The sequence below is a fragment of the Halichoerus grypus genome, chromosome 13, assembly GCF_964656455.1.
Source record: "Halichoerus grypus chromosome 13, mHalGry1.hap1.1, whole genome shotgun sequence".
Taxonomy (NCBI): Eukaryota; Metazoa; Chordata; class Mammalia; order Carnivora; family Phocidae; genus Halichoerus; species Halichoerus grypus.
The window spans coordinates 75,913,758-75,927,635 of NC_135724.1; the positions used below are offsets into that span (position 1 = coordinate 75,913,758).

Here is a 13,878-nt window from a genome sequence, read left to right on the forward strand (position 1 = left end):
CAGGGTTTCATGGCCCCGCCAACATTGCTGAAGGATTCTCTTCTCTCAGCGGGGCCTGATTTTCAGATTTCACAATAATGACTTGACATTTTCGAACACGGACAGGGATCCAATGATCATTCTGTAATCCCCCCAGCAAAGCAAAGCGGCTTGCAGGGGTGTGTCCCTCCACTGGCTTCAGGCCCCTGCTGGTGAAATAATCTTGTTCCGGGTCTCACAATTTCACCCCAGGGCGCACGATCTACCCACAGCTCACAGCCAGATGCTATGGGTGTGACTGGGCTACCGTGCAAAGAGAGATGTTCTGTCCCCTTCTGTGACCTCCCCTAGCACAGGGTAAATCCCAACCAGGAGGAGGCCACGTGAGGCACCAAGACTGCGTACCCCTTTATTTTTTAACACCAACAGTAAGTACCAACTTAGGAAATTACCAGAGGATCCTGGACACAGGATTCTCACCAGAATTTTGCAAATATAACAGGTTTCAGGCCACGCCATTTGTTGTTTTTTTTTGTGTGACGGGCACCACCTAGGCCGCGATGTGGGGCACTGACGGGTCCCCTGTGACAGGCGCCGGGAAGGCAAGTGGGCAGTGGGAGGGAACGACGGCTACTGCAGAGCAGGTGCGTCCATGGGGCACAGCCTGGGGTCCCCCTCGGTCAGCAGTCACACGGCCCTCCCGCTGCCCTGCCCCAAGCCACTCACCTCGTTCTCGCTGAGAGCAGTCACACCGAGCGCATTCAGAACCGCGATTTCTAGCTGGCTGAACAGAGGGTCGTACACCCAGCACTGCCTTCTGGGAATCTGCGGAGGGGAAGAATGAGTTCTAGCAACGCAACTATCTGTGTGCAGACCGTGTGCAGGACCTACGGGGAACTGACCAAGAAGAATACAAAAATGTACCTGGCACTTTTCCAGGAAGAGAAGCAAAAACGTGAGCTGGTGTCTAGCTATGACGCAGGTGGCAAAGTTCCCAATGCCGTAACATACACACTTCAAGCGGCAGGTTCCCGGGACTGGGGACTCCCCTGGGATGGAGCCGGGAGTCACAGCAGCCCCATCTGGCGAGGAGTCAAGATGCAGGTTTCCAAGGGCTTCCGGAAGAGTCCCCTCAGGGGCCTTCAGTTGTTCCAGATGTTTTGTAAGACAGCCGTTGATGGTTTCTGAAAGAGCAGGCCCCCGAACACAGTCAGAGGGCGTGCTCTGACCCAGTGAACCGGATCCGTCACCGAGGTCCACAGACCCAGGGAGAAAAGGAGCAAGTTGGGAAAGGCTTTAGCTCCTCAGGGAGAAGGCCGCGGGCCTCACTCCCAAACATGCCTGGGAGGTATGGCCAGGCCCACCAGCACCACAGGCTGTCCCGGGTCCCTGCATGCCCCCCCACCCCCCACCTGCAACCCCTGAGAATGTTCCAGCAAAAAAAATAGGCTTCGTTTATGGGCACAGTTTCCACCCAGAACTGTAATGTGAACTGTGTCTAATTTAATAGGAGGTACCTGGTAAATGTGGGGTATGCTCTGAAGTACCTACTTTTTGATTATAACAAAGAACAAAGGAACAGAGCTCTCAAAATCACACTATAAACGGCTGGGAATAGGAATATTTCATGTCAAAAGTTCAAAGAAAAAAAGGCTGGGGCTCTTGGAGTCTAACAAAATACACTCGTTTAAATCTTCTCACACGGCAGTGGGTTCTTCTTATCTCTCATTTTATTACACTGGCACTGAATTTATTTGAACAAATCTGTACACAAAACAAAAAGCAAAGGGCCATACGTTCCCACAGTAAGACACCAATTTTCCCTTGCTGCAAAGCTATCTTGAAATAAGACCCCCGGCTCGGAAAGGCTGCATGCAGAACTGGCTCTTTCAGTCCTTGCTGCTGAAAGTCCTGGTGGAAGCTTTTTGGGAGAAACTTGACAGCAGATATCAAGCTGGTCACTGCCTGTCACTGAAGAAGTCCACTTCTGGGAATATGTCCCAAGAGGATAATCATCCTGTATTTGGTAAGAGCTTTACGCATAAAGGTGCTCACCAAACAGTTATGTGTAAGAACTAAAAAAACAAAGGAAACAAACTAAATGTCCCTCAATAAAAATTCTAACTGCTGTCCGTTCCCTCCCCGTATTAACATTTATGTTGCCACAGACTATTTAGGAAGAGGTTACAACTGCATGGGGAGAAATAGGTCTACGTGGCAATGTTGAGGCAAAGAGCACAGGAAGAATAGATATCAACAACGACAATGGCAGTGGATGCTGACGGCCTCCCGTGCCCAGGCAAGCACTGTCCTGAGCACTTCACCAAACAGCCTCTTTTAATCCTCAAAATTACACCACAGATGTGGTGCACGCTGTCACCTCCCTTTCACAGATACAGAAACTGAGGCTCAGGGCTAGTAAGTGCCAAGACACACGGCTGTGAGCAGGAAGTCAGAATTAGAACCCAGCTCTGTGAACAAAAATCTCACCAAATATGGACTGGACTCCTTTCTTCGCCCACATTCAGGCCCTCCTCCCACACCCTCCACCCAGCCCTGGCCTCTGGTACCCACCTAGTGCCAGACTCCAGAAATCAGACAGAAGCAGGTCCTCCCTGTTAAGATAAAAAGGCACGGTCATCTCCCAACCTTCTCCAGGCCGCCCCCTCAGGGACCCTGCCCCTGACCATGAGCTGGATGCGGGAGGATGGAGCGCCCTCACACACAGGGCTCACAGCGCCTGCCCTGGGGTGGCAGGGGCAGGATCCACAGTGCGCATGTCCAGAACCAGCCCAGTACGGCCGGTGCTCAGAGAGGGCAGAAGGGTTGCTAGAGGACGTCCTGATTCCCAAGGACCCCTCTGGGTCTCTTCTGTATCCCTGGCCCACACCACGGCCTGGCACAGAGGCCGAGCTCCATAGACAGTTGCTAGACGCACAGACTGAGCCTCTCTGAGCTTCAGCTTCCTCGCCTCTAGAATGGGGAAAAGGATCGTCCCTCTCACACAGGGTTACAGGAGGGATCAAGTGGGTCAACACGCAGCAATGGCCTCACACATAGCAGGGGCTCAATAAACAGTCTTTGTTATTACAAATAACTCCAAGGTAAAACTAAAAGGAGAGACGAAACCAGTGTCTGGGTTTCTTCATTCAAGTCAACTGGCTTACGCAAACCCCTAGCCAAACACAGTCGACAGTGATTTAAAACGAACTTGGTGAAATGTCCGATCAAAAGACATACAGTGGCTGAAAACACAATACCCATCCATGTGCCGCCCACAAATGACTCACTTTGGACCTAAGGACAACACTGACCAAAAGTGATGGGACAGAAAAGATGTTCTGTGCAAGTGGGAACCAAGACAGAGCTGGAAGAGCTATAATCAGACAAAATAGAATTGAACGCTGTTTAAACACATACCAACATTTGTGAGACGCAGCAAAAGTGGTCCTAAGAGGGAAGTTTATGGTGATACAGGCCTGCCTCAAGAAGCAAGAGAAGTCCCAAACACACACACTAACGTGACACCTTGCGACCTAGAAAAAGAACAAACGAAGCCCAAAGTCAGTAGAAGGAGGGAAAGAACAATCAGAACAGAAATAAATGAAAGAGGGACCAAAAAAAAAGAGAAAAGATCAGGGCACCTGGGTGGCTCAGTTGATTAAGTGTCTGACTGTTGATTTTAGCTCAGGTCATGATCTTGGTCTTGAGATCGAGCCCTGCATCAGGTTCTGCACTCAGCGAGGAGTCTGCTTGAGATTCTCTCCCTCCCTCTGCCTCTCCCCCTGTGTGCGCGTTCTCTCTCTCACAAATAAATAAATCTAAAAAAAAAATAACAAAATTGACAAACCTTTGGCTACACACACCAAGAAAAAAAAAGAGGGGACTTAAAATCAGAAATGACAGAGGAGATATGACAACGGACACCACAAAAAACCAAAAGCTCAAAGGGACTACTGTGAACAGTACACAGCAACAATGTGGACAACCTCAAAGAATCAGCAATTTATTTATTTTTATGCTTCAAGTTTTTATTTAAATTCTAGTTAGTTGGGGCGCCTGAGTGGCTCAGTCGGTTGAGTGTCCGACTCTTGGTTTTGGCTCAGGTTGGGATCTCAGGGTCCTGGGACTGAGCCCTGTGTTGGGCTCCAAGATCAGCAAGGAGTCTGCTTGAGACTCTCTCTCTCCTCCTCTCCCTCTGCCCCTCCCACTCGTGTTGTCCGTCCCTCTCTCTCATATAAGTAAATAAGATCTTATAAATAAATAAACAAATAAATTCTAATCAGTGACATACACAGTGTAATATTAGTTTCAGGAACAGAATTCGGTGATTCAACACTTACATAACTGAAGACCCAGTGCTCATCATATCAGCAATTTATTTATTTTTTTAAAAGATTTTTATTTATTTATTTGTCAGAGAGAGAGAGAGAGAGAGCACAAGCAGGGGGAGTAGCAGAAGGAGAGAGAGAAGCAGGCTCCTCACTGAGCAAGGAGCCCGATGTGGGACTCGATCCCAGGACCCTGGGATCATGACCTGAGCCGAAGGCAGACCCTTAACGACTGAGCCACCCAGGCGTCCCTCATCATATCAGCAATTTAAAACCTCCCAAAAAACCAAGTTCCAGGACCAGACGCCTTTAATGGTGGATTCTACCATTCAGGGAAGAATTCATACCAATCCTTCTTAAACTTTTCCAAAAAACAGAAAAGAAAGCTTCCAAACTCATTTGCTGAGGCCAACATTACCCTGATACCAAAACCAGACAAGGATACCCCAAGAAAAGAAAATTACAGGCCAAAATCCCTGATGAACATAGATGCAAAAATGTTCAACAAAATACTAGCAAACCAAGTTCACCAATATGCTGAAAGGATCATATACTATGATCAAGTGGGATTTATTCCAGTAATGCAAGGATGGTTCACACATGCACATCAATCAAAGTGATACATCACATTAACAAAATGAAGAATAAAATCATGCGATCATCTTGAGAGATGCAGAGAAAGCATTTGACAAAATTTAATATCCATTCATGATCAAATTTTCAACAGAGTGGGTATAGCGGGAACATACCTCAACATGATAAAGGCCACATATGACAAGCCCACAGATAACATCACATCCAATAGTGAAAAGTTTCAGCTGTTACTATTTCCTCTAAGATTCTCTAAGTTAGGAACTTTCCTAATCTTTCCTAGCCATTTTTATTCAACATAGTATTGGAAATCCTAGGCAGAGCAATTACGCAAGAAAAATAAACAAAAGGCATCTAAATTGGAAAGAAGTAAAACTGTCACTATTTGCAGATGACATATAAGGAAAACCTTAAAGACTCCACTGAAATACTGCTTGAACTAAAGATTGAATTCAGTAAAGGTATAGGATACAATTATCAATACACAAAAATCTGTTGTGTTTCTATACACTAATAACGAACTATCAGAAAATGAAATTAGGAAGATGATCCCACCTGAAGTTGCATCAAAAAAAGAATAAAATACCCAAGAATAAACTTCACCAAGGAGGTGAAAGCCTATATACTGAAGACCATAAGAAGTTAAGGAAAGAAACTGAAGACAACACACAAAAATGGAAAGATATTCCATGCTCATGGGTTAGAAGAATTAATAGTGTTAAGTTGTCCATACTTCCCCAAACCATCTACAGATTCAATGCAATTTCTCTCAAAATTCTAATTCCATTTTTCACAGAAATAGAACAAAGGATCCAAAAATTTGTATGAAACCACAAAAGACTGAATAGCCAGAGCAATCTACAGAAAGAAGAACAATGCTAAAGGCATCACACTCACTGATTACAAAGCTAGAGTAATCAAAACCATCTAGTATTGGCATAAAAAGAGACACACAGATCACCAGAACTGAAGAGAGAGCCCAGAAGGAAACCCACACATCTATGGTCCAGTACCTTATGACCAAGGAGCCAAAAATATACAAGGGGGAAAGAACAGTCTCTTTAATCAACGGTGCTGGGAAAACTGGACAGTCACATGCAAAAGAATGAAACCGCACCACTATCTTACACCATACACAAAAATTAACTCAAAATGGATTCAAGACTTGAATATAGGACCTGAAACCATAAAACTCTTAGCAGAAAACATAGGGGAAAAGCGACTTGACATAGGTCTTGGTAGTGATTTTTTTAACCTGATACCAAAAGTAAAAGCAATAAAGAAAAGTGTGGGACTACATCAAACTAAAAAGCTTCCAAACAGCAAAGGAAACCATCAACAAAATAAAAAGGCAACCTACTGTATGGGAAAACATTTGCAAATCATAGATCTGATAAGGGGTTAATATCCAAAATATAAAGAACCCATGCAAACAGCAAAACAAAGCAAAACCAAACCAAAAAACAACAAACAACCGCACAAACAATAATTAAAAAATGGGCAGATCCAAATAGACATTTTTCTAAAGAAGACATACAGATGGTCAACACGAACATGAAAAGATGCTCAACATCATTAATCATCAGGGAAATGCAAATCAAAAGCACAATGAGACACCACTTCACACCTGTTAGAATGGCCATTATCAAAAAGATAAGAAATGATAAGTGGTGAAGATGTGGAGAAGAGGAAAACCCTTGTGCACTGCTAGTGGGAGTGTAAATTGGTGCAGCCCCTACGGAAAACAGTATAGAAGTTCCTCAAAAAAATTAAAAATAGAATGACCATGTGATCCAGCAATTCCCTTTCTGAGTATTTATCTGAGGAAAATGAAAACACTAACTCAAAAAGGTGTATGCACCCCTTTGTTTACTGCAGGATTATTTACAATAATGAAAACATAGAAACAACTTAAGTGCCCATCAGTGGATGAAAGGATAAAGAAATTGTGGTGGATACACACAATGGAATACTACTCAGCCATAATAAGAATGAAATCTTTCCATTTCCAACATGGATGGACTTTGAAGGCATTATGCTAACTAAGTAAAACAGGTCAGACTGAGAAAGACAAATACTATAACTCACTTAGACGTGGAACCTTAAAACAAACAAAACAAGAACAAAAAACTGAGTTCATAGATAGAACAGAGAGGTGATTGCCAGAGGTAGGGGGTTGGAGGTGGGAGAAATGGGTGAAGGGATCAAAAGTAAAAAGAAAATAAGCCCAATTATAGCATCTTTTTTTTTTTTTAAATTAAGTAAGCTGTACCCCCAACGTGGCTCAAACTCATAACCCTGAGATCAAGAGTCGCGTGCTCCACTGACAGAGCCAGCCAGGTGCCCTGAATACTAGCATCTTCCGATGCTCAATGTTTTGAGAAAGGCTAAAGTAATTTAACCTATGATATTTTGAGGGATATGTACATATTTGGTAAACTTAAAAAAGAAAGAACAGACTTCAGAGTCATACACTCAGGTCTGTATCTGGTTCTAATATTTACCATGACATTGAGCAAGTCACTTAACTTCTTTTTCTAAAATTTGATTTATTTATTTGACAGAGAGAGCAAGAGAGAGCGAGCACAAGCAGGGGGAGGGACAGAGGGAGAGGGAGAAGCAGGCTTCCCGCTGAGCAGGGAGCCCGACATGGGGCTCCTGGGGTACGACCTGAGCCGAAGACAGATGCTTCACTGACTCACCCACCCAGGTGCCCCTACTATTAGCCTCTTTTGTGCCTTGTTTCCCCAACTCCAAGGATAATATGAATATTTACTTTTAGCATAGCTTTTATTTAAAAAAATTTTTAAGAATAGTTTTTAGAATTAAATGAGATAGAGATCACTTAGAATAGTACCTACAACAGTAAGCCCTCAATAGATACTATTTTTTTAAAAAAAAATCTTATTCTGGGGCGCCTGGGTGGCTCAGGCAGTTAAGCAGCTGACTCTTGATTTCGGCTCAGGTCATGATCCCAAGGTCCTGGGATAGAGCTCCGCATCAGGTTCTGCACTCAGCAGGGAGTCTGCTTGAGGATTCGCTCTCCCCCTCTGCCCCTGCCCCTCCCCTCTCTAGCATATGCGTGTGCACGCTCTCTCTCTCTCTCTCTCTCTCTCTCTCTAAAATAAATGTCTTTAAAAAAATCTTATCCTGAACATTTGGCTGTTGCATAATCATGCGCATTGTAACTTTTCATATTTGGGCATTATCTATAGTTTACAAAGCACTTTTATACACATTCTCTTATTTGAGTCACCGATAATGGTCCTGGGAGAAGAATTTGTTTCTATTTTATAGAGAAAAAAAAAAACAGACTTAGAGAAGGGGTGTGTTTTGTTCAAGGCTTCAGAGCTAACAAATGATCTTCTGATTCTCAGTCCAATGGAGGAGAGAAAAAAAAAAAAATCCAAACACTGTAACAAGAGCCAAAGAAGGGCATTACATAATGATAAAGGAATCAATCCAGTAAGAGGATGCAACATTTGTAAATATTTACCTGGCCAACAGAGGAGCAACTAAATATGTAGAGCAAATATGAACACACCTCAAAGGAGAAATCAGCAGCAATACCTTGGGGGACTTTCATACCTCATATCAATGGAATCATTAGCCTCAGACAACAAGGTAATTAGAGGGACTTAACAGATACATACAGAAGCCTCCGTCCACGAGTAGCACATGGAATACACTCCTCTCAAGTGCACATAGAACACTCTCCAAGCTAGACCATACATTAGGCCACAAGTCAATAAATTGAAGAAGCCTAGAATTTTCCAAAATGATGACTGAAATCAAATCGAGCATCTTTCCAACCACAGTGGTATGGAAGGAGAAATCAATTACAAGAAGAAAACTGGAATTTCACAAACATGCAGATTAAACAACATGCTACTGAACAACCAATGGGTCCATGAACAAATCTAAAGAGAAACCAAGAAATACTTGGAGACAAATGAAAATGGAATACAGCATAGCAAAATTTATGGAATGCAGCAAAAGGGGTTCCAAAAATGGGGCACCTGACTGGCTTAGATTGTGAAGCGTTGTGACTCTTGATCTTGTGGTTGAGTTTGAGCCCCACATTGGACATAGAACTCACTTTATTATTATTATTTTTTAAAGATTTCATTTATTTGAGAGAGAGAAAGAGAGACTGAGCACAAGCAGGGGGAGTGGCAGGCAGAGGGAGAAGGAGAAGCAGGCTTCCCGCTGAGCAGGGAGCCTGATGCAGGGCTCAATCCCAGGACCCTAACATCATGACTTGAGCTGAAGGCAGAGGCTTAACCGACTGAGCCACCCAGGCACCCCTAGAACTTACTTTTAAAAAACCAGTGGTTCTAAAAGGGAAGTTTATAATGATACAGGCCTAACTCAAGAAACAAGAAACATTTCGTTAAATAAGCAACCTAACTGTACACCTCAAGGAAACAGAAAAAGAACAAAGGAAGTCCAAAGTTAGTAGAAGAAAGGAAGTAACATATCAGAACAGAAATAAATGAAATACAGACTAAAAAGACAATAGAAAGATCAACAAAAGAGCTGGTTCTTTGAAAAGAACAAAGCTGACAAATTTTCAGCTAGACTCAAGGTAAAAAAAAGAATGAGGACTCATAATCAGAAATGAAAGAGATGTTCCCACTGATACCATAGATATACAAAGGCTCATAAGAGACTACTACAAACAATTACACCCCAACAAGTTGAACAATCTAGAAAAAAAAGGATAAATTCCCAGAAACATACAACCTTCCAAGACTGAATCACGAAGAGACAGAAATTCTGAACAGACCAATCACCAGTAAGGAGATTAAATGAGTAATCAAAAACCTCTCAACAAACAAAAGTCCAGCACCAGACGGCTTCACTGGTGATTTCTACCAAATATTCAAAGAAAAATGAATACCAATCCTTCTCAAACTTTTCCACAAAAACAAGAGGAAGGAATGCTTCCCACCTCATTTTAGGAAGCCAGCATTGCCTTTATTAAAACTTGCCAAGATGCCACAAGAAAAAAAAATTACAGACCAGTATCTGTGATGAACATAGATATAAAAATCCTCAACAAAATATCAGCAAACCAAATTCAACAATACAGTAAGAGGTATGATCAAGTAAGATTTATTTCAGGGATGCAAGGGTGGTTCAACATCCACAAATCAAAGTAATACGCCACATTAACAAAATGAAGGATAAAAACCATACGGCCATCTCAACAGATGCAGAAAAAGCATTTGACAAAATTCAACACCCATTTTGATAAAAGCTCTCAACAAAGCAGGTATACAGAGAACGTAACTGAACATAATAAAGGCCATACATGACAAGCCACATCATATTCAATGGTGAAAGCCAAAAGCTTTTCCTCTAAGATCGGAAACAAGACAAGGACACCCATTCTTGCCACTTTTATTCAACATAATAGTTCGCCCTTGAACAATGCAGGGATTAGGGGTGCCAAACCCTTGTGCAGTTGAAAATCTGAGTATACTTTTGAATCTCCCAAAACTGAACTACTAATAGCCTACTGTTGACCAGAAGCCTTACCAATAACACAAAGAGTCGATTAACATATATTTTGAATATTATATATATTATGTACTGTATTCTTACAACAAAGTAAGCTAGAGAAAAAAAAATGTGATTAGGAAAATCCTGATGGAGCTAGAGTGTATTATGCTAAGCAAAATAAGTCAGTCAGAGAAAGACAAATACCATATGATTTCAGTCCTGTGGAATTTAAGAAACAAAACAGATCAACAAATGCGAGGGGCAATACAAAGAACAGAAAAGGAAACAAACTATAAGAGACTCTTGATGATAGAAAACAAACTGAGTGTTGATAGAGGGGCGCTGGGGGGGGGGACTAGCTGGGTGATGGGGATTAAGGAGGGCACGTGTTACGAGCACTGGGTGTTGTATGCAAGTGATGAATCACTGAATTCTCTTGAAACCAATATTGCACTGTATGTTAACTAACTAGAATTTAAATAAAAATTTGAAGAGAAGAAAAAAAAAAGAAAATCCAAAAGGACAATACATTTACAGCAATGTCTGTAGTTACTGAAAACAAAACAAGACAAAACAAAAAAACAAGAACATGTATTAAGTGGACCGACAGTTCAAACCCATGTTGGCCAAGGGTCAACTGTAGTACTGAAATCCTAGCCAGACCAATTACACAAGAAAAATAAATAAATAAAAGGCATCCAAATTGGAAAGGAAGAAGTAAAGGTCACTATTTTCAGATGATATATTATATGTAGAAAACCCTAAAGACAACACCAAAAAACTATTAAACAAATTCAGTAAAATTGCAGGATAAAAAATACATAAAAATCTGTTGCATTTTTATATACTAATAATGAACTATCAGAAAAATAAATTTAAAAAACAATCACATTTACAACTGCATCAAAAAACCCCAAATACTCGGAGATCAATTTAACCAAGGAGGTGAAAGCCTATATACTGAAAACTGTAAGTTAAAGAAAGAAACTGAAGACAACACAAGTAAATGGAAAGACATTCCATGCTCATGGATTAGAAGAACTAAGAGTGTTAAAATGTCTATACTACCCAAAGCCATCTCCAGATTCAACGCAATTCCTATCAAAATTCCAATGACATTTTTCACAGACATAAGGCAAAGAATCTTTAAAATTTGTATGGAACCACAAAAGACTCTGAATAGCCAAAGCAATCTTAAGATAGAACAAAGCTGGGGGCGCCTGGGTGGCTCAGCTGGTTAAGCGACTGCCTTCGGCTCAGGTCATGATCCTGGAGTCCCTGGATCGAGTCCCGCATCGGGCTCCCTGCTTGGCAGGGAGTCTGCTTCGCCCTCTGACCTTCCCCCCCTTTCATGTGTTCTTTCTCTCTCATTCTCTCTCTCTCAAATAAATAAAATCTTTAAAAAAAAAAAAAAAAAAAAAAAAAAAGATAGAACAAAGCTGGAGGCATCAGGCTCCCTGGTTTCAAACTCTATCACAAAGCTGTAGTGATTGCTGGCCTACTGGCATAAAAACAGACACAGATCACCAGCACAGAAGAGAGTGTCCAAAAGGAAACCCACACATCTATGGTCCAGTACCTTATGACCAAGGAGCCAAGAATAAACAAGGGCGAAAGAACAGTCTCTTTAATAAACGGTGCTGGGAAAACTGGACAGTCACATGCAAAAGAATGAAACCACACCACTATCTTACCCCATACACAAAAATTAACTCAAAATGGATTCAAGACTTGAATATAAGACCTGAAACCATAAAACTCTTAGCAGAAAAATTAGGGGAAAAGCTGCTTGACATAGGTCCTGGCAGGGATTTTTTTGGATCACACTCCAAAAGCAAAGGCAACAAAATCAAAAATAAATAAGCAAAACTACATCAAACTAAAAAGCTCCTGCCCAGCAAAGAAAATCACCAACAAAATAAATAGGCAACCTACCGCCTGGGAGAAAAGATTTGCAGATCACAGATCTGATAAAAGGTTAATATCCAATATATATAAAGAACTCATACAACTCAATAACAACAACAAAAAACAAACAATGTGATCAAAAAGTGGAAGGATTATCCAAATGGACATTACCCAGAGAAGACACACAGAGAGCCAACAGGTATGTGAAAAGATGCTCAACATCATTACTCAACAGGGAAATGCAAAACAAACAAACAAACAAACACAACAAAAAACAAAAACAACAACAACAATGGGATATCACCTCACACTGGCTAGAACGGTTAGTATCAAAAAGGGGAGAAATAACAAACATTAGCGAGGAGGTGGAAGGAAGGGAACCCTGGTGCACTGTTGGTGGGAATGTAAGTAGGTGCAAACACTGTGGAAAACAGTATGCAGGCTCCTCAAAAAATTAAAGGTAGAACGACCCTACAATCCAGCAATTTCTCTTCTGGCCATTTATCCAAAGAAAACAAAAACACCTATTTGAAAAGATATATGAGCCCGCATGTTCATTGCAGCATTATTTATAATAGCTAAGATAGGAGGACAACCTATGTGTCATGGAGGGATGAACTGATAAAGAAGATGTGGTGTATGTATATAAAGTGAAATACTATTCAGCCATAATAAAGAACGAAATCTTTCTGTTTGCAACAACATGGATGGACCCTGAGGGCATGATGCTAAGTGAAAGAAGTCAAAGACAAATACTGTACGACATCACTTTTACATGGAATCTAAAAAACCAAAAAACTGAACTTAAAGATACAGCCAACAGATTGGTGATTGACGGGCAGGGGGATGGGTGTGAAATGGGTGACAGAGGTCAAAAGGTACAAACTGACAGGTATAAAATAAGTAAGTCACAGGATGTAATGTACAACATGGTGACTACAGTTAATAACACTGTATTGCAAACTTGGAATCTGCTAAGAGAGTAATCTTAAAAGTTATAAGAAAAAAGTTTTGTAAAACAAGACAAAACTGGATTTAAACAGATAAGCCATACACCACTACTCAGGGGACTCAGAAAGTACAGAGAACTGCAAAAATCTGCACGGGAGGCTGCCCTCATATTCCTCGCAGAGGCTAAAGGAGAGCTTTGTACACTGGTGAGTGCGTGCACAGAACAGCATGTAAAGTGCTGGGCTCCTCTCTACTCAGAGCAGTGGGCACTGCATCACACTTAGGGGTACAGGAAGAAGCAGGGAGTTCCTGGGGGATACTGAAGAAGCTGAGGAAGAATAACAATGCAGGGTGTACGGAAAGTGCCTTACGGGTTTTCCAAATCCCTGGGCATGTACCATCTCATAGGTGTCTTTTGAGATCCTACAAAAAGTCGCTGCTGCAGCCAACTTCTTTAATTCAGTGGTAACCTCTGAGTCATCACTGTCTCTTGACCGTAATTCTGGGGGAGAGGAGCACATAAAATTGGTCTAATTTCTCTCAGTTGGGATGGTCCTTCAACTGTTGATCTGATTCACTAAGAAACGCTGTTACTGCGCCTTTAAAGGAC

The 13,878-nt window shown here is 41.7% G+C and overlaps 1 protein-coding gene across 2 annotated transcripts in view; it reads right to left on the minus strand.

Moving 5' to 3' along the window:
* The window catches only part of SRRD (SRR1 domain containing), a 27,728-nt gene that overhangs the window by 12,829 nt on the left and 1,021 nt on the right, over window positions 1-13,878 (minus strand). For both annotated transcript variants that reach the window (XM_078060834.1, XM_036105187.2), the window contains exons 2-4: window positions 2,554-2,594; window positions 904-1,163; window positions 706-804 (exon numbers count right to left, since the gene is read on the minus strand). In XM_078060834.1, coding sequence (XP_077916960.1) covers window positions 706-804; window positions 904-1,163; window positions 2,554-2,594 — 400 coding nt within the window. The remainder of the gene's footprint in view (window positions 1-705; window positions 805-903; window positions 1,164-2,553; window positions 2,595-13,878) is intronic.